This window comes from Poecilia latipinna, unplaced genomic scaffold (assembly GCF_001443285.1).
Source record: "Poecilia latipinna isolate Pla-1442-1.1 unplaced genomic scaffold, P_latipinna-1.0 Scaffold417, whole genome shotgun sequence".
Lineage (NCBI taxonomy): Eukaryota > Metazoa > Chordata > Actinopteri > Cyprinodontiformes > Poeciliidae > Poecilia > Poecilia latipinna.
Window position 1 is genome coordinate 223652 of NW_015113033.1, and position 20919 is coordinate 244570.

General features: G+C 40.1%; 3 protein-coding genes across 5 annotated transcripts in view; 2 read left to right on the forward strand and 1 right to left on the reverse strand.

The window, feature by feature from the left end:
- Positions 1 to 5509, forward strand: part of LOC106950691 (MICAL-like protein 1) — a 17218-nt gene extending 11709 nt beyond the window's left edge. The window contains exons 9-16 of the mRNA XM_015037705.1: positions 1706 to 2312; positions 3242 to 3364; positions 3444 to 3570; positions 3657 to 3744; positions 4523 to 4596; positions 4707 to 4815; positions 4882 to 4919; positions 5014 to 5509. Coding sequence (XP_014893191.1) covers positions 1706 to 2312; positions 3242 to 3364; positions 3444 to 3570; positions 3657 to 3744; positions 4523 to 4596; positions 4707 to 4815; positions 4882 to 4919; positions 5014 to 5129 — 1282 coding nt within the window. The 3' untranslated portion in view covers positions 5130 to 5509. The remainder of the gene's footprint in view (positions 1 to 1705; positions 2313 to 3241; positions 3365 to 3443; positions 3571 to 3656; positions 3745 to 4522; positions 4597 to 4706; positions 4816 to 4881; positions 4920 to 5013) is intronic.
- Positions 5510 to 6125: 616 nt separating this feature from the next.
- polr2f (RNA polymerase II, I and III subunit F) lies at positions 6126 to 8264 on the forward strand. Its single transcript, XM_015037719.1, has 5 exons — positions 6126 to 6269; positions 6391 to 6460; positions 6593 to 6723; positions 7701 to 7772; positions 7869 to 8264. Exons 1-5 carry the CDS (start codon positions 6250 to 6252, stop codon positions 7957 to 7959), a joined length of 384 nt encoding a protein of 127 aa, XP_014893205.1. The 5' UTR covers positions 6126 to 6249; the 3' UTR covers positions 7960 to 8264.
- Positions 8265 to 11899: 3635 nt separating this feature from the next.
- Positions 11900 to 20919, reverse strand: part of sox10 (SRY-box transcription factor 10) — a 36317-nt gene continuing 27297 nt past the window's right edge. For 2 of the 3 annotated variants that reach the window (XM_015037711.1, XM_015037710.1), the window contains exons 2-4: positions 18139 to 19010; positions 15177 to 15445; positions 11900 to 14508 (exon numbers count right to left, since the gene is read on the reverse strand). In XM_015037711.1, the coding sequence (XP_014893197.1) occupies positions 13727 to 14508; positions 15177 to 15445; positions 18139 to 18569 (1482 nt within the window). In that variant the 5' untranslated portion in view covers positions 18570 to 19010 and the 3' untranslated portion in view covers positions 11900 to 13726. The remainder of the gene's footprint in view (positions 14509 to 15176; positions 15446 to 18138; positions 19011 to 20919) is intronic. The other variant, XM_015037713.1, reaches the window with a different exon arrangement.

The following is a 20919-nucleotide window of genomic DNA, read 5'->3' on the forward strand; positions in this document are numbered from 1 at the left end:
GTAAGTGCAGCAAGTAACTAAATAAACTTAAGTAAATAAAACAATAATGATGAATCAAAACTGTGATAAAAACCAAAGAACTGATGAAAAGTATTTGCAGAATGGAAGATAGAAAACTGTAGAAACAAAGTACGTATGAAACTACAAAGTCATATTCATGCCGTCTCTTATTATACGCATTATATTTTGATTTCATTGTAATTATTTTGTAAAAAAAAAACAAAAAACAAAAAAAAAGTATTTCACTTTGACACTTTGGTTTTTGTAAAAATAAAAATTGTGAATTGTGAATTTTATCACAATATTTCGTAGTGTTATTGTGATAACGACAAAAATGATCACAAACTGTTTATTGCTTTTTTCTGAGGCAACAGCATTCGTAGCACCACAAACATAAATGATGCTATTATAAAACATTCCTACTTGAAATAAGCTTCTTAAAGAAGTGTGATTTATTAAAAAAAAAAAATCTGCACAGACAGAATTCATTTAATCATATTTACAAATTTATTGATCCTCCTGTGGAAAAAAGCAGGGAGAAAATAGTAAAATTCACATTTCAGTCTGTTTTTTATTTTATTTTTTATTATTAACTGAAATTTATTGTGACAACGATGAGTCAAAATTGTTACTATGACGAGAGATATGTGCCTATCTTATGTGTAAACAGGCCGTAACTGAGGTAAAGCACAAAATCAAAAAGAGGCTTAAAATGTACAAAAAATAATAATAAATGACACGTAAAGTACAATTCAAACTCAACATTTATCGTAATCACAGCTCAAACAGGCTGATCGGTGCTGTGTGGCTCAGTCACATAAACCAAAGCTGTTCTTAGCGTTCGGTCCAGAACCGGACCGCCAGGGTTTACCCAGGTCAGCCAGAATGTTTCCACCAATCAGAGCTCGACTTTACAGCCAAAGGGAATTGAAAGACGGACAATTGACACGAGAGCTTCAGAGTTTCAGGTGTGAGAGTTTAACTTGTCCTCTTCCTCAGTCGAGGTCTGTTGAACCTGGAACCGTTCTGGTTTCACAATCAGAACTTCAGGAGTGAAGTTTACAAACATCCCTGAAGTATTTTACTAAAAATGATGAAAAGAGTTTTCATTCATGATCGCTTGTTGTTGTTGTTTTTTTGGGGGGTTTTTTTGTCTCATTTAAGAGCTCAGCGGAGCTCCAGCTGGTTTTTATGTAAACAGCCTAAAAGGTCACAAAGTCACAGAGTGTGACTAAAGAAGTGAAACGATCATGTTGAGCGAGAGTTCACGGGTCAAACAGGAAATGCGAAAATGAACAATGACTTCAAAAACACAAAATCTTACCAAGTATTTTTGGTCTGTAAATATCTTCATCCACTTGAAATGAGACAAAACTAACTTACAAGTAGCTTTTCAGCAAGATGTACGAGTTTGTTTTAAGTCAATAATTCCTTAATATTGAAGAAAAAGTATTTGTTTCATTGAAAGATTATTTCACTTATAACAAATCATCTTTCCAATGTTACAAGTGAAACAATCTGCTTGTTTTATTGACTTAAAAGAAGCTCCTATATGTTGATGAAAAGCTACTTTTGAGTTAGTTTTGTCTCTTTTCAAGTGAACTAAGACTGGACCAGAAATACCTGGTGTGGTTTTCTGTTTTTTGCAGTGAAGGAGATGAGGAACCTCTAATATTCCCTGTTTTCTGTTTCCTGGTGCAACCAGCTCCAGCACTAAAGTGAAAACCAACCATCCTTGGATGGCCATCGTCCATCCTGGACCCTGGACCCAGCTGCCTCCGGCCCCACCTCCGGTACCCGTCCCTCGGTCCAAACCCGTCTCCAACACGCAGACGCCGTGGAACAGACCCAGGATGCCCTCTCTTAATCCATTCGAGGAAGACGAGGAGGAGGAGTTCGATGAAGCTCCTAAGCAGGAGGCGACCAGTCCAACTGGGCCTTGTGCTGGTCCGTTGGAGGACAGCGGCATCGCTCGAGAAGAACCTGGCGGCGAGTCTGAGCGGAACGCCGACGGAGGACGTGACGGGCGCGCGTGTGTCTCTACGGAGGAATGTGAAGGAATGCAGCCTGACACGGCTTGGGCAGCGACCGCCGGCGGTAACTCGGCGGGAACCGTCGGCGGAGAACCCGCAGACGGGGGTCGGAACGGTCCGTCACACGCGACAGAGCCGGGGTCCTCTGAAGCACAGAGGAGCGCCGCTCTACCCAGGAGTCTGTCCGTACCAGCGATCCCGTCTGAGCGCTCCGAGACCAACGCCGCAGCCGCAGGGCTGCGTGACGCCGACTGGTCGGCTTCAGAGTGTGAAGGGAAGGTACGACACAAAACTACTACAGGGAAGAAGTGAATATGTATTAGTACTTGTTTGCTTGGTTTCAGAAGGTTTTATGTTAAGAAACTTTTCTTGCAGTAAGTTACGTTGCCTTCTCACATTGCAAGAAGGTGTTCCTCAAGGATCTATTTTAGGCCCCGTTTTCTTCTCCATTTCTATAAACAAGTTGCCCAGTAGCATCAGTTTCAGCAGCGACTGTCAGGCTTCCTGTGTTTCACACCCGCTCTACAAAATGACACACAGCCTTTTTTTCTCCTCACTGTCTGACATTAGTTCCCTTTCTGCAAGCAAAACCTGAGTCATGTCTGCAATAAGTCAATTAATGGCATGATAAATCAAAATGAACCTGATCATTTGCAGTCGTTAAAGAGATGCTCCCCTTTAACGTCGTTGAAAAGGCAGCTTTTTGTGAAACACTGCAAACATTTGACATGCAGTACGAAGCATTTGGCTTGTTTTTGTTGTTTTTTTTTTAAGACAATCCTAATTTCCAATTTTGCCTGTTTTTTCTTTTTCTCTTTAAATTTTGGTTACAGAGACTTCATAATACATTATAGTTATTTTTAAATTTTGGATATTTAAAATGTTTTCCAGTTACGGTGTCAAATATTCGTCAGAAATTAAAGGTGTTTTTTTTTTTAGGTATTTTTGATTGGGCATAATTGCATTAATATGATGTTATGATTATTATTACATTAGTTGAAAATGGTCTCAAAATGACAAAATTATCATTTATAGCAATAATTCCTGGAATGATTTATTGTCAGTGAAATGTGTGATAGTGACATTATTTGCATGCAAAATGTCACTTGAAATATTACATCCTACCAAACGCTGCTGCTGTTTTTCCACCGTAAGCTCTGACACATAAATCATTCATCCCTGTTGAAGTTTTTTCTCCCTATTTTCAGTCTGCCTGTAAAGAAAATCCATTCTCGGAGCGACCCGAGATGACCCGGTCGCAGACGGTTCAGAACCTGCCGTCCGGTCGCGGGCCGGCGCCTGGACACGGTTTCCCTCTCATCAGGAGGCAGGTACAGAAAAGACCTTCTATGTGTTACGTAATCGACGCTTTCCCGCAGCAAAATGGATGACCTGCTGTCGCCGCCACAGGTGCGGACGGACCGGGACGTTTCCACGGAAGACCTGCAGAGGCAGATGACGAGCCTGGACGGCGACCTGGAGGCGCTGGAGCAACGAGGAGTGGAGCTGGAGAGGAGCATCCGAGACGGCAGGACGGGTTCGGCTGACTCTCCGTACCGGAAGGGTTTCTACGTGAACTTCGCTTCCCGTGGTTTCTGGCAAATGTGTTTGTTTCTGTCTCAGGTAAAGAAGATCAGATGCTGACCGAGTGGTTTGGCCTCGTCCAGGAGCAACACACTCTGCTGCGCAGAAACAAAGAACTTGTCTACCTGTAAGTGGAGCAGACGGAGGTTCCGGCTGTGAGATGCGGTGCCCACATTAAAAACACAAACACCGTTAAACCTTCTCGGGATCTTCCTCTGGATTATTGCCTCCAAAAATATTGTGACAATAAAGAAAAAAAATAAGCTACCCAAACACACCCAAAAACTAATTTCAGTTATTTTTCTACAAAGAGCATTTTGCAAGGAAGAACTGGAGAAACATTCAGTGGTCAGATTGATGTAAACGCCCATCAAAACAGCTGCAACTGAATCTGTAACGACGATCCTATAAAAACCGTTTTCATATATTTATCAGTGAAAATGTTGGCGATCGTGTTTTGTCGTCCTTCCATTTCACAACTTCTGCACTACTTTGTGTTGGTGGATTGACCGAATTCCCGACTCGCACTGCAAAAACACAAAACCTTACTGAGTATTTTCGGTCTCGTTTCTAAATTAAGACAAAGCTAACTTACAAGTAGCTTTTGAGCAAGAAACAGAAGCTTGTTTTAATTTAATATTTCCTTAATATCGATGAAGAAATGTTAGCTACGAGTGAAACAGCCTGCAGCTAGCGCATGTTATTTATCGCGATAATTTCTGGGACGATATATATTGTCCAACAAAATTTGTTATCGTGACTAATGTACTTCTGATTAACTGATACTTTTTCATCAATATTAAGGAATAATTTACTTTAAACAAGCTGCTATTTCTTGCTTAAGAGTTACTCGTTATTTAGTTTTGTTTGGAGATCAAATTTTTCGTTTTGTTTTGTTTTTTCAGCACAAAACAGCAAATATTAGAGGACAGACAAGCGGATGTGGAGTACAAGCTCAGATGTCTCCTCAATAAGCCCGGTAGGTTTGAGTCCTTTCTGCTCAACATCGGCCGTCTTGGCAATGGAAACACGATCGATTTGGGTCTCTGTTGACTTCTCGCGTTTTTCCTTTTGTTGTTTTCTAATCAGAGAAAGACTGGGATCAGGAGGACCGAGGCCAGGAGCAGCAGCTGATGGCTGAGCTGGTCACCATCATTGAACAGAGGAACCAGATCATCAGCAGCTTGGATCAGGACAGGTATATGGAGACAAATAAAAAGTGTTTTATAATAACAGCTTGAAAACTTTTTTTTTTTGTCATTAGAGAAAGAGATGAAGATATGGAAAGCACAAGAAATAAGAGTGAGTCAGATAAAAAGCTTTTTTTTTTAATATTCAGTCACTTGTTTTGCGTTAGCTCGTGAATAAATTGATATCTTTCCTGGATTCTCATCAGGCTTTCAGAAGGACGGGCTGAAGAAGACCAAAGGAAAGCTGAAGGCCCCAAAAGTCTTTAAAATGCTAAACCACAAACAGGAGAGCAGCAAGGAGCCCGCCGAGAAAAAGAGCTGAAAAAGCATTCCCACCGCACTAACAACCCGTAATCCATGTTCATCTCAAGTTTGTCATAAAAACATGCAACATCAGTGTGCTACATTTATGTAGTTAAGCTCTTTATTTTTGTAAAATGTCACTTTTTTTTCTTTTTTTGTCAAAGTATCTGCCTCACCATTTAAGCCCGTTGATACCCGATGGTGTGATGTCATTCATATTTTTTTGGTCAGTAATATTTTAATTCATGAAATGATTCAGCTTTGTTCGGCTTCATAATTACATTTTGTCTGCTGCTTCACATTTCATATCATGTTTTTTTTTTCCCAGTTCATATTATGATGTGTTTCCATCTGTATTCTCTCATCGATCTACAATGATAAATATATGCACTTTTTACAGTGTTGGTGTCCTATGATGTGTTGAAACATGGAATCAAGGTATCAAGAGAGGTCAATAATGAAAGGGATAATTATATGTTTACTATAACTTGCAATTTCTGAAAAAAAAAATTCTGTTAACTAAGTCAAGTCGTCTTAATTAACTGAAAAGGTTAATAATAAATAATTAGTATATAAAAGATTCACCTTAGGAATTGAATTACTCAAAATGCATGTAGTTTTCGGTTATACTCTGATCTAAACGAGATAATGAGCAAAAGTTATCCAGAAAAACAAGTCAACAAGAAATAAAATACAGAAATTGTGAATACATATCTTTATCCACAATAACGTTTAGCTGACATATAGGAGACGACTAATAATTTAAAAGATTTTGCATTTATTTTAAAAAAATGCCCTTTTTTTTTTTTTTTTTTTTTTTTAGAAAAATAAACTTTTTTGGCTTGGTTGGAACAAAATTAAGATTCAGTCTAAATTCGCAAGGGGTATTAATAATTTTGAGCAAAACTATTCATAATACGGACAAGAAATGTGTAAAGACTATCGAACTTTATGGTAAATGACATTTCAAAAATAAACGGAACTCAAAAGGTCCTCGTCATTGCGCACGGAATATTTCCCGGCGTACCATTCAACCGGAAGTTACACATACCGCTCATGTGGGCCAATGTTGACAACAAAACGAGTACCTGAAGGAGAATAGAATAACACAGGAATACACAAACGTCTCCAAATAAAACATGTCCGACAACGAAGATAAGTAAGTACTGACTCAGCACAAACAGTGAACATTAAGCTTGGTGTTTTCGGAAATGTATATGACCTAACTTTGATGCTAACAGGCGGTTAGCGATTTAGCTAACATGTTAATACATTTGTAGCTTCGATGATGGGGATTTTGATTACGCTGAGGAGGATGAAGGATTAGACGACCTCGAGAACGTTGAAGACGTAAGTACCGATAAAAAAAAATAATAAAAAAAAAAACATCTAGATAAATACTAAGGCTAATTCCAACCTGGCTGTTATTATATTTGTGATCAAGTTCAGTCTGAATCTGTGTGATTTCTCTCTGTCGAACAGGAAGATCAGGAGAATGTGCAGATCCTTCCTGCAGGAGAGGGTCAGCAGGCAAACCAGAAGAGAATCACCACGCCGTACATGACCAAGTATGAGAGGGCCAGAGTGCTGGGGACCCGAGCTCTGCAGATAGCGTGAGTGTTTGCACATATGCAGGCAGCACAGCGTCTCCAATATATATTACATTTATGCCATATAAATCTAATATATTTCAGGTTATCAAACGAATATTGTCCAACTGAGATAACCTGAGTAAATAGAAAAAAATCGTTTTTAAATTATTATTCCCCTTATGGAAACTTATCCTGGAGAACCTTAGTTTTTCTGAAACGCGGCATTAGTTTTATGCCAGACGTAACACGATGCACGCCTTCAAAACCTTTCTAAAGTTTCCCTTTCGTTTCATTTAATCCACGTCATTTTTTCCAAGAATTTTTGCCAACAAACCTGAGATGAGCTTATGGAACTGACTTGGCCATATCTAGAACAGTTCTACAGCCCCAGGACTCATTTAAACCATGACCAGGGCCGGATGCACAAAGACATCACCCTGGGCTGGACCCAGCTTTGGTTCCCTATCCTCTAAGGAAAAAAAAAAATCTTCTACTAATGCAAATTGCAGTGCATAAATAGGTAGTCCTATACATGAATTGATGAATGGTAAGTTTAATACCGAGCTGTAGCGCCATGTTGTTCCTCAAAAATTAAAATGTCATAATTTTCAAATACTTTAATATTATTTATATTCATAAAAATCCCAGAATGTCAACACAATCCATCTGATATGGGCTTACTAGCTTTTTATAAAGAGTAATGCAAAACATCCATTTATTTAAAAAAAAAAAAAGAAAATCTTGTGGGGAATTTCCCCACAAAATTGTTCTCCTGGACTACTGCCCTTTTTAAAGTTTGGCCCAGACAATGACCTTCTCTCTGGAAGTTTTCCTGCTTGCTATACACGGTAGGGGAACTCCCAGGCTCCATCGTGCTTATTGGGAAGTACGCTACATTCCCAGTTATGTGTTTACATTCGCCGCCTCAACGTGATACTGAAATTATGATCCACTAAATTCTCATATTAAAAGCTCATCCTGACGTCTTGTTTCGGCAGCATGTGCGCTCCAGTCATGGTGGAGTTGGAAGGAGAAACGGACCCCCTGCAGATAGCCATGAAGGAGCTTAAGTAAAGTCCTATTTCACTTTTTTTTTCTCACAACATTTGAGAACCAAATTCCTCTTTTTTTTTGTTTAAAGTCTTTTTATCCCTCCGTTCCAACAGAAGCAGAAAGATCCCCATCATCATCCGTCGGTACCTTCCTGATGGCAGCTACGAGGACTGGGGCTGCGACGAGCTCATCGTAACCGACTAGAGATCGGACCGATCGCCTCTCAGCTCCTCGCGTCACGTCCGGCGTCTCACGAGCTTCTGCGCTGCAGTTTGTCATATGTTCACACTGACCTGAGTGGACACTAGCAGAAGAATTTATTTATCCTCACCATTTTAACAGCTGTAGTGCCAGGAAGCACCACAAGAGGGAAACATAGCTTTTTTTTATTATTCATGTAGTAGTGCTGTGTTGTAAGATTCCATTAGTTGTTTTCTCCCAGAGACATAATTTGTGTAAAATAAATGTTTTATTATTATTGTTATGAATAAACTCTTTTCTATAAGATGCGGTTTCTGGTTTGCTTTAACTACACCGCGGCGTGTCACGCAGGCTTGTTGTGGATTCCAGTTTGCACATGAAATATCAGTTATTTGTCTACGATTTGACTGCATAAATATGCAATTAGGCAGTGACCGTGTCACGTTTGTGTTTTTCCACGGTGGAGCATTCACACCCACTGAACACATTATTTCCTGTTGCGACCACAAACTTCAGTTTATTTTGTTTTGTGTCACAAAACAGCAAGATGATTATAAAGTGGATGGAGACGTTCTGGGACCATCAGTTCTTGAGTCTTTTTATTTGACACATAAATATGATTTAATCTAACAGATTCAATTGCAGTAGGTGTCTTAAAGCTCTGAGTTAATGGTGCCAACTTTTTTACAACAGGAAAAAAGAAGAGTTTAATAAAGATTTGGGTTAATCACAATAAATATGACAGGATTAGCCATATTGTCACAAAATTATGTTTTCCTAATATCCTGAATCTTCAACTTTGAATCATCCAAAGAGCCACTATTAACCTCTATTAACCCTTTAACAATGTTTTTCCCCCCCCCAGCATTCCAATGAGAAGTAGCTCATATAATAAGTTGAACAGATGCGCAGGTATTTGCTAATTGCTGCTGGCTAGTCTGAAGGAGTTAAGTGAGGTAGTAATGGAGGAAGACGACTGCTCTGTGAGCCGGAAGCTACAGAAGTTTGGAAATTGCCGCTCCGAGGAGGAACTGCACCAATCAAGGTGGCGCTTGGTCCCTGAATGGTTGCCATGGAGATCAAAAGATTTGTCAAACATTCGTGAAAGAATCAAAATAACACACCAGGTGTGTTGTTGGTGAGGGAATAACATTACATCGTGATGTAAAGAAAAAAATTGATTTTACACGATACCGCCCCCTTAAGTTGGCTCTTGTGAATTTGAAGACTTCGACGTATTTTGTGTGTGGACGTATGATTGGCTTTGGATTCCTGGATCCATATTTCAGATTTCTGCTGTTTTGCACATTTGTTAGTGTTTCTCGATGTACTGCGGGTTAAGCCCGACTCCTAATTCCCTCCGTTTAATCGGCTGTGTGATACTTTGGAAAGACAAAGAGGGCCATTGATGGGAACGTTGGGGGAGGAGGGAAGGAAAGAGGGAGCCTTACCCAACTAACTACCTCGCCTGTAGCTTCACTGGGACACAAAGGGACCATTACTCTCTGCGGTCCTCCCTGCTCTCTCCCTCCCCGTCGCTTTCTCCAGTGCTTACCTACGAAATAAGCCCAATTTGCTTGTCAGGTTCACTCTGAGATGGAGTGAAAGACGCTAAACGTTTAGTAAAGTTTGCAACACTGGAGAAGGGATATTTAGGCCGGCAACCTTTTTTTAAAATAATTTTTTGATTTAAGTGTCTAATCATTGGCAGAAACCCAAAGAAGCAGAATTTGGATCGCACCAAGGAAATGTACTGAGTTGAAAGACAAAATCTGACGCGGAACAGAGCGACAACAATGTAGTCCAACAACTTCACTTAAAACCCAGAATATTACGAGTCCGCCATTTTCAATGAGTTTAATTGTCTTTGGGCCAATTGGTCAGAAACCATAAAAACCCGTTTCCTAAAGTGCAACAAGTCAACAAGAGAAAACGTGATTGATCTGAACAAACCAAACAGAGAGAACGTAGCAACCATAACTGAGAAAACTAATGGTCAAAACATGAATATTCGGCTACAAAAATCATCTTGTTTGCTGGCTTTAAGGTGGCCCGATGACCTCATAGTGGTTGGTAGGGTGAGCATCACATGGGCTGCCCTCTCATGAGACGAGCAAAGCGTCAGCCTGAGGCAACGATTCCAGAAACGCTTCTGAATCCTAAAATTGGGTCTTCCAAATGGAGTCCTAGTCACACCTCCACATTAATTACAAAGGGACAAAAAGTATTTTACATTGGCCGACACAAAGCCCTGAAAATCTGTTGACAGAAGTAAGAAAGTAAAATTAAAAACTCCCGTCTGATTTCAAACGTCACCACAAAGCAAAAACAGCAGACATTTTGTGACGGAACAGTTTTCACGCCACTGCAGATGATTCCTCCATCTTTTCCACAGAGTCACAAATAGTCTTTTCTACAACAAAGCTGGTATTCCTGCTTGCATGTTTCCACCCAAACAACAAACTCATTCCCACAAAAAAAACAAAAAACAATACAGGGACTGTTTGGCTACTTTGCATGTACGTGGTGGTTGTACGAGGGAAGAGCAGTTAGCAAACCTGTTTATCAGCTGGAGTAAACTGACTATTTATCGCCAGCTTTTATACCTTCAATAAAAAAAAAACTGATAAAATTACAATGATTGCAATAAGGGTCTTGACTTTATTGAATCTCCCATGTGAGTCAACTTGGAGGAAATTTTGGGATTAATATTTATACTTCCTTCTTTTATCACAGTAGTTTCAACTTAGGGAGAGCAATAAACAGAGAAATAGCCAAAAGCCATGTTAACTTTGGAAGAGCTGCAGCGATTCACAGCTCAGGTGGCTCCTATTGACTCAGTGGAATAGGATGTGCAACATTTTTATCCCTCAGTTCAGCTACATAAAACTCAAAACAGTTAATGTTTAATGACTTTCTTTTTTTCTTAAAAGACAATTCATGTTTTTGGAAAATATCTGCTATAGGATTTCAAACATAACATATTTCTATTCTTGGGTGTTCAAATGAAGAATAACAAAACTTTTACATAAAATGCATTTTCTGCTATGGAGAGTTGATAGTTGTGGGAAAAATAAATCAGAAAAATAGATCTAAAATATATTATTGGTACTTTTAGTGTCATTCTGTTGTAGAAATTCAATACAATTATTCATTGAAAAACAGATAACTTCTTGGTTTCAGAAAGAGCAGGATTTTTTTAAAGTGGCAGAGGCCTGATTTCAAAGCATTAAATCAAAAAGTACAATTTATTTTAAATCATATTTCATATATAGAGCATGTTTTATTACAACTGAATGTAACAGAGCTACTCGATTATGCTATGAAATAGCATTATGTGCCTGGAAAACGTAATACTTTAACTTTCAAGTAAACTAAGCAGCTGCTATGGGTCTCCACACCAGCAGGGGGCCCCCAAGATCACTAGAATCGTGAGTAAAATCTGATTTCAAATGTATCGAACACATTGGTTTTACTTATACAAACAAAGCAAATAGGTTGAAACTTAATCTTCTGCTCCTGGAAAGTGTAACGTAAAAGAAGATATCACCGTAACTCATCTAAATAAATCGCGGGTGTTGCCATGGACACCTCCCCCGTCCCAAAGCGCTCACAGATGACGCAGTTCTCAGCCGGTAGCCTCTCTAGACGCCTTGGTGTCCAAACTGCAGATGAATCATGGCATCAGCGGTGTTTTACCGTGTATCTTTGTTGTTTATATTTTTTATGTAAATTGTGTTCAAAGGCATGTCTAAAATGTGTATTTTGGTAACCTAATCCTGGCTGGTTAATTTTCTGCTTCAAATAATGGCATTTAGATGAGGCAACAAACTGATACCATGTAGCTGTGGTATTAGTTTTATTTGATTTTATTTTCTTTTTTTTAGTTTATGGTCAGTTAAACAGGTTTTATATTCTTACATAAATAATTAAAGAGGCAGTGTTATGCTCAAGCAGACAAATAGCTTTATTCCAATAGAAAGTAAAGGAGCACAGCACATTTTTACATGTTAAGGCTTTTAGTTCCTGTTTTTATGTAGTTGAGCCATACTCTGCTTCTAAAAAACATAAAACACAAGCCATGTCAGTAATATGGGTCATAACAAAGAGAAAAAGCAGTGCAAAAATAATATGAAACACATAAATAAGAAGTGCAGCACTCAGAAAACAAAGGCAAATGTTCAAATAAGCACAAACAGGTTAGACAGAGAATGAAAATAAACAGCTTGGATATGTTGTCCAATGGTGATACAAACAACACATGGCAAATTATTTCTTATCATTATTATTATTATTTGACCTTTGTTTAAGGTTAATTAGGTCCTCAGAAAACGCAGATATGTCAGGATTACAAAAAGAAACATTTGTAATGAAGAGAAACATTAGGCATGAACTGAAAGAGAGACATAAAAGTTATAATTTAAAAACTCAATGACAAAAACGTGAAATAGTCTAGAAGGTGTTACCCCTCTGTACCAATTATTAGCATGCATTATTAAGGACAACACTTTTTTTTTTTTAGTTAACATCAGACTGCATTAAAACACAAGTGGCAGCTGCGACTTAGCATTGGCCTGTCAAACACTGAATACTGAACTTTTACATAAACAATGAATAATAACGCTCTTAGCAAAAAGCAAAGACAGCAGTGAAGGCTTCCAGTGTAGTTAGTCATAAATTCAACATAAATTCAACAGTTAGAGCTAGAAATGTGTTCTCGATGGCCCACCTCCACCACCAATAAAAATAGTTTATCGACATGCTGAGAAAAAAAATTCGTCATCAAAATTAGTGCTAATGGACAAATAATGAGGCAAAAGTTGATTTTGACACATACAAGTAAAATTATACAGTAAAACAGACAAGAAAGGTCTACTTAGGTAGTTCTGGATGTCACGTTGGGAGAAACATCTAAAAAAAAATTCAGTTTCTTCTTTAGAAAACATCAAAAGTTTTGGTCATAAAACTTTGGTCAGCTTACATAAAGTTTACATAAATAAATGACAGGTGCATTTATAACTTCACATGCACTGCGTCATCTATCTTGATGATAGTGCGAAGTTGTAAAGTTGGTTTTGTGTAGATACACAACGCACTTTGTCTAACTGTTCATTTTGTTTACAAAGAGACGTCAGATTAACATATCTTAACGTCTAAGCTGAATAAAATCCTGCTTTCTGTGTAATTAAAGGTCAATCCTGAGTTACAGTGGAAAGCCAACGAAGGAATTGGCCCTCGGTTTGTGTGGCATTTGATGCGTTTCGTAACAAAAGGAATTTGGCTTGCATTTAGTCACACCATTCAAACCCTGATAAAGACCTTATTACTGTGGAAGAGGCTTGTAAAAGACAATGTGCCCGCTGTAATTCACGTAAAGTCTCCACACTAACGGGAACCTGATCCCCATGCTTAGTTTCGATGTTTGAAGAGTCAGAAACTCTGCTGCAGTCGTATTGGGTGGGTGTTTTTCTTTGCATTACCCAAGGCATTACAATCCCAGACTCCTACACCGAGTGCCGGCGGCAACTAAAATTCGATTCAAAAGCTCCAGACTCGGTACTCAGTCATGTGCTGTAACAGCATGCACTCCACCTGGCCGAGATCAGAAGGTGTTTCCCCCTCTGGGTCTCCAGCCGACTTCCCCAGTGCCGGTCCACTCCCCCCAGACCAAAGCACTTCTATCTCTGTCGTAGCAAACGGAGTCGCCTCTCCTGCTTTGGTCTGACACTGGGGCTGAACCTGCACCGGCGCATTCTGCTCTGGCCATCTGTCATGGCCGCGACAATGTTGTGTAGACAGGCTGCTCCCAGTGCGTGGGGCTGTGCGACTGCGATGCACTGGTTGGGTCAGTGATGGCGGTGTACAGAGGCCTCTGCGAAGGCCCCATGTAAGAGAAGGCAGAGTACAACCCTGAAGCCTGGCCGGAGTGGCCGTAGTATGTCCCCGAAGGCTGGTGGTCGGCGTATTCTGCAAACTGAGCCCTTGAGGCCAATGAGGGGAAAGCAGAGCTATAGTGGGGAAGGCTGAGCGGCGTGTAGGTGACGTGGGCACCTACTGAGGCTGCTTCCGCAAAGTGAGACCCAGAACCTCCGGCCTCGCTCTTGATCTGCGCCTTGGATGGATCTGAGCCCAGTGGGGAGCTGTGATGTTGCTGCGGCGGCTGCTGCTGCTGCTTGGAGAGCCAGGCTGCGGAGTGACCGCTGGCTGCAGCCAAAGCCGACGAAATGCCATAGGCATACGGAGAGGCCGGAGAGGCTGCTGCAGCTCCTCCTGCTGCTGCACCAACCCCTGGATGCCCGTTGGGGGGAAGGTACTGGTCAAACTCATTGACATCAAATGGCTCCATGTTGGCCATCACCTCATGGCTTATCTCACCGATGTCCACATTACCAAAGTCAATGTGAGGTTTGCCAGATCCAGGAACGCCTTCTGCTGCCATTGTGCTCCGCGTGCCGCCATTCCCAGCTCCCTCCCTCTTACCATCTCCTGTCTTTCCAGACTGAAGTTCGGTTTTGGGAGTGGTGGGAGGTGTGGGAGGACTGTGGCTCTGACCTGTAAAGACACAGTAAGGTTGTTACCCCATTTTTAGCTTTGCAGACTAAAAACATCCACTGTGCCTTCTTTTGCAGTTGAATCTAAGGGTGAATTCACACAATCCCTGTTCAGTCTATTTTTATTGGAATCCAGTTCGTTGGCCTAGAAAGTTCAATTCATTTGGGGATGTATACACAAGTGAACTCTGATAAAAACCAAAAAAGTGAACTCTGATCCGACTGCATGGGTGGATGCAATCGGACCTCCAAAAGCAGGAAGTAGATTATAACGCAGGGTATTCTTGGTAAATACAACCAAAACAAATGTGTTTATCTATATTTGTGTTCTTTTACAAAAGTCAAAAGAGAAATCCTACAACTGCTAGAAACCAATGCTACTCCGTTTTTGTTTACATTTCACAAAGAAGGAAGTTGTACTTGTTGTCTTCTTCAGATGTTTTCATACCGTTTCCTCTAGTGGTTCTCGGTGCAGTGCCCCCACAGGCGGGGAGGGGAACAGGTTTTTCTAAATGTTTGTTTCATTTGACCAGTTGAAAATGTAACAAATATTGTAATTTTATTCCCCAATTGAGCCGAGTCTACCGAACTATCAGGTGTGAAAACACTTTAACAGTGTGACAGAGACGGTATCTGGGGGGTATCAACAGGAGGGAGCCTGCAGCCCACCTGCAGCATGAGGGTGTTGCCCATCAGCCAGAGGGGACTCGGCTCCCCCGCTGTGGGTCACTTCCAGGTGGAGGCCCTTGTAGTGGGATTGGCTGTGGCTGACCTCACCCTCCAAATGGCCATCGGCCTCACTTCCTGACCCGGAGCCGAGCTTTCCGTTTTTGCGGCGTCGCGGCTGGTATTTGTAGTCCGGGTAATCCTTCTTGTGCTGCTTCCTCAGCCTCTCGGCCTCTTCGATGAACGGTCGCTTGTCACTCTCATTGAGAAGCCTTGGACAAGAAGAAGAGATTTAAAGGGATGTTTACAAAGATAAAGGCTATGCAGTCAATCCTAAATTGGATACACCTAGAGAATTTCAAAGATGTTTACATAGCACTATAAATTAGGAAAGTCAGATATGAGTATTAATTTAAAATGTTTGGCTTTAGTTGTATTTAACTCAAATGTCTTTTAGGATATTTCTCTACCAGCTTTGCACATCTAGAAACTGAAATATTTTCCTATCCCTCTTTGTATTGTTTATCATTTATCATAAGTATCTTATCATGATAAATAATATCATGATAAGATATAAATTATCATGATATGATCTTCATGATATCATGATCACATGATCTTCACTTATCACGTGAAGATCATGCTAAGTTTCTTATCATGATAGATTTATCGCTCTTACGATAAATTCCAATTAATGATGTTTAAACTCTCCCAAAACTGCCCTTATTGTCAGGTTTGATAGTTTTATTATATATGTTTGTTCCATAAAAGCATCAATAAATACCAGTACATTTGAAAATTCAGATACCATGTAAAGCTTAGTGATACAAATTACACTTCTTTATGTGACTGGTGTCCTAAAGAAACACATTAGAAATATAGATGTTTTCAAGAGCGGTATTTGTGTTTGTGGGGCTATAATTGCTGTGACACACAGTTACAGTCATATGGTTACCTAAAAACTATGTAATAAATATTTCTTATTGTCACAATATCATGGTAAAACTTTATTGTGATAAAACTTTAATTCCAAAGTGACGGCTTAATTTAAGCCGTCACTTTGTAGGTCAGGGCATTTAGGGTCAGTGTTTGTCTGGAAGGTGAGCCTTAACATAAAAAGTATAAACACACAGTTATGCAGTACTTTGTTTCGCTTTATTAGAATCACTTTTGCAAATCCCTGTATACCATAAGGACAAGTCAATTCAAATATGATCTACTTCAGATAAATTTAATGTGTTTTTGCATTTTAACAAACTGTGCCGCGTGTCGTTTTCTCTTTGTTTTTTCCCCCCAGATAGCTTAATTTAATCCAAGTGCACCACTGAGCTGCCTGCCAGGGGGCTTTTGACTGCTGGACAGTAATGAAATAAAAAGGCCAAGGTCGCATCCTGTCTGCGAACACGGAACTGAGCTCCTTCTATTACTACGACTGGCATGAGAAACCCCTGACCTCCCTGAGCCTCCCTGTTTATCGTGTTCCAGGACCAATTAACTCATCCTGACTGAGCCCAAGGTCAGCTTTTATCTGATTAATATTTGATCCGATCAAGTTTGATTCCTTTAACTTTGGTGAACTTTATGCCTTGAATTGAGTATTGCTATCACACTTAGCTGCCTAAATGAAACTTTAGATGTTAGCTGTTTACATGTGAAGATGGGTCATTCTCAGCTACTGGACACAGCATGAAATTTAGAATAAGATTTCTGGGGATAACTTTTGGTTTCAGTTCAAAGTTTTGAAATAAACATGTAGTTTTTTGACAGAGGATAAACCCTCAACAATGTTTTGCCGTGGCCATGTGATCACGATAGATGTAAGTTGGTGAGCTGTGACCAAACGAGGCCAACAAAATGCTAACAGCAGAGCTGTGTTTCTAAGTGATGCTTTGGGATAATACAAGCTAAATAGAAAAAAGTGAGTGTTGGACTATTTCTTTTTTTCATAAATAAGCATAGCAGGTATCTTCATGCACCAAGAGGAAAAATAATAAATATTTGTAACCTCTCTCCAAAGCAAAAAATTGTTGAACAGACAGAAACCACAAGGTTGCCTTCCATCTAAACAACCTAATAATGTTAAAAAAGTGAATAGTAAAAAAAAAAAAAAAAATCCACAAAATTAAATCTAAAGGTATTGATGAGTGATTGGAGATGATCAACAGGACTGACCAAGTCACACTTTCAGTGTCTTTGTTTGTCCAAATGTAAATAGAGTCTGTGACATGTAAAAACAGCTTTTATGATGGGATATTAAAAAACACGTAGATCATCCCTTTTCCTGATAACTGGCGAATGCAAATGCTTCATGCACATTTCCATTTCAATGCTTCACGTAGCTTTTTTAAATTATGTTTGGGGGTTTTTGCTAGTGGCACTATGTAGGAACTTTTAACCTTGTGGTTGCTTTCCAGAAACTTACTAGCGACTTTCATCAGCTTTTTAATAGACTTTCATCTATTACAATTCTAGAGTATTCCAGAATTGCACACCTCAAGGTGGCAGCATGTTGGAGAGCAGCTCTGTCACATTTCCTGTAAGACCGCTACAGGAGTTTCTTCCTTTCCACTGTCATCAGCATCTACAACAACTCTTTGAAAACCCTTGGATAAGTTACAACATTTAACTTCCGTTCAGGATTAATCTATTTTATTTATTTATTTATTTAAATACAACTTATGAACCTATAGCTAGAACTGAAGAAGGCTTCCAGGTTAGATGTGAAACATTTTTCGAATTAAGAAAAGAAGTCCAGTTTGTTTTTAGCAATTAGGACTGTCACTTTGCTGATAATAGAGAATAGAAACATCTGGAAAGTAACCTCTAAGTCCAGAGAAAGTAAACAGAAAACGTTCCATATAAGTAGCACCTAGTGAGATCTGAAAAATATTGAGAAGTTCATGAGATTCCGCAAAAACTCAACACGGTAACATAAGACACCAGCAGCGCGGTGTGGGCCCCTCACCTCCACAGCTTCCCCAGGGTCTTGCTGAGCTCCGCGTTGTGCAGGTGGGGATGCTGGTCGGCCAGTTTCCTCCGCGCGGCCTGCGCCCACACCATGAAGGCGTTCATTGGCCTCTTCACGTGCGACTTGCTCTTGCTTCCGGCGCTCACGCGCACGGGCATCGGCACGATGGTCCAGTCGTAGCAGTTGAGCACCTGACTCACCGCCTCGCGGATGCCGGCGGGGAAGCGCTCGTCCTCGTCGTCCGACCTGACGGAGGAGCAGCCCGCCGAGGCGTCGTCCAGAGCCGCCAGCTGCGGCTGCTGCCCGCGGAGGGGCGAGTCGATTCCCCCCGTCGCGCTGGAGGAATGACCCGGGGACAGGGAGCGACTGTCGTCCGACATGCCGGGACTGAGCTCCACCTCTGAAAAGCTCTGCTCCTCTCTGGACATCTTCTTTGCCCCTCTTTCTCTTTTTGTCCCTCTCTATTTCTCTCTCTCAGACACACACACTCTCTCCTCCGGAGTATCAAACTCTGTTCCTGAAAGCTCAGCTCTACCTGTCAGCCTCCGACTTCTGCCTTTTTACCTTAGAATGACTCACCGAGCGGCAGCTCTGCTTTCTGTCTCTTTGGCCTCCAGTGAAATTATAATATAAACTGCCAGTCTGTCTCTACTCTGAGCCTGCGTTGCAAAACTCTGTGAGGGTTCCACATTAAAGTTCTTTCCATCCGCGTTGTTGGTATCATAGGCGGCTCAGTGCGCACCTTGGACCCCAGTTTACCTGCTAATGGACAGCGGTCCGTGCCAAACTCACCTAGTCCCACTTCCTTCCTGACTTCCCGTTCTCTCTCTCCTGCGGGTGTCCTGCGGTCGAAATCCAACAGCGAGGACCTGGAACAGAAAATGTTTGAGTTTTACATCAACTAAGCAAATCCCGCTGGTTTATTGTGTAATATTCCACCACATATGGAAAAAGTTATCTTTTATAATAATAATAATAATAATAATAATAATAATAATAATAATAATAATAATAATAATAATAATAATAATAATTCACTAGTGTTTGTGTGACTTGAACATGGGCGTCTCCGAAAAATTTCGAAAAAAAGTTGCCTAATGGGGGGGGGGGCACTGATAATCTTAAATTGACGCAAAAAAGAAAAAAAAAAGAAAAATTATCACAGCGGAATAACCACATAAATAAATAGTAAAGTTAATTAAAACTTGCCCTGTCCACTCTTAAATTCATAATAATAAAAATATTATGCTTATGTGTACTTTTTTAGGCGCTTCTTCGTTGCCAATTTGAAATGACTGAAAAATTATCTTCATTCCGACACAGTTAGATAAAGCTATAAACAATGTTCTACATTATTCTACATAAAATGTTGCTGCCAACTCCGCAAACAAGCTGCTGCGCCACCTAGTGGATGCCATGGCCCCTTTAAATTTGCATAACTTTTCAGAAAGTATGCACAATGTTCTTTACAAAAATGAATTTCATGATTTAGAAGAATTTAGAATGTAATCCCTTGACTTATTTGCTTATTCATTAATTTCTCGTTTTTTTCCGCTCAATCTTTTAGCCAACCATGCAGAAAAAAAATATGAAATTAACAGCTGAAATTAATAAAAGAGAAATGGTCTTTGTTCTAGCATTTTAAATGGACACTGCTTTTAGGTGGGACTAAAATGAGCTGACTTAAAAGCACAAACCACAGGGAGTTCAAAGTTTTTTAAAAAGTTCCTAAGGTGGATTATTATTATTATTATTTTTAAATAATGTGAGCATTTTTGCATAGCAAGACGCCTTTAATTAAGTCACAAAATGGTATTCGGTTTTTTTCGCTATATATTATTACTTACAGGAAGCGGAAAAGATTGGGACCGACTGGCGCTGGAAAACATAAACCTCGTGCGCGTGCGTTTCCTTTACGTGTTAGCAAACTAGACAGCGCTTTTGTAAAACGAGATAAAGGTCTACAGTCGTTTTCTCAGTGAAATGGACTCCTCTCGTTAACCTAAGTGGATGCATTAACCGTATCTTTCGATAAACGTGTTTGAAAAACTAGCATTTAATCAACGGGTGTCGGCGGTGTTCTTTTCCATAAAACGGGTGGATGAAGCTCCACCACCTGTCCAACTTCTTGAAACTCGCTCACCACCTGGACTACAAGTCCCAATTAGCAGGCTGTCATCAGGTCCCAAGAGATGTCAGTGCGTAAAAGCCGTGCGTAAAAGGTACCAAACGACATGTATAGCGCCGCAGTTTTCTTGTTTATGTCTCTTATTTATGTCAACATTGTGTTCGGGAGGGGAAAAAAAAGAAAAACTTTAGAATCTGCTGCTGGTTTTCATTAGGCTATTAAGCACATTTACTGGGCATAATGAATTTGGGCGACGGCATCTCATTATCACCGCCTGACTGGCCAATAAGTTGGCCTTAATTTGCTCGCTGCAAAACTTTTTTTGTTTTGTTTTGTTTCCTATGCCAGGTTCATCCGAGCTGCAACATACCACGATAAAAGAACAAAATATGATTTTAAAAAGTGCGCAAAGTTTTTATAAGTAAGTAAGTAAATAAATAAATAAATAAATAAATAAATAAATGGTCGACGTTGTAATCAAGAAATCCGTCTGCAACAGCAGCACTTGTCGCTCTAATGATTCCAGGAATCTTAACAATAATGAAACAGGACTTAAATTGATAAAACGTCAAAAACACAAAACAAAACAAAACAAAAAAAGTTTTGCAGCGAGCAAATTAAGGCCAACTTATTGGCCAGTCAGGCGGTGA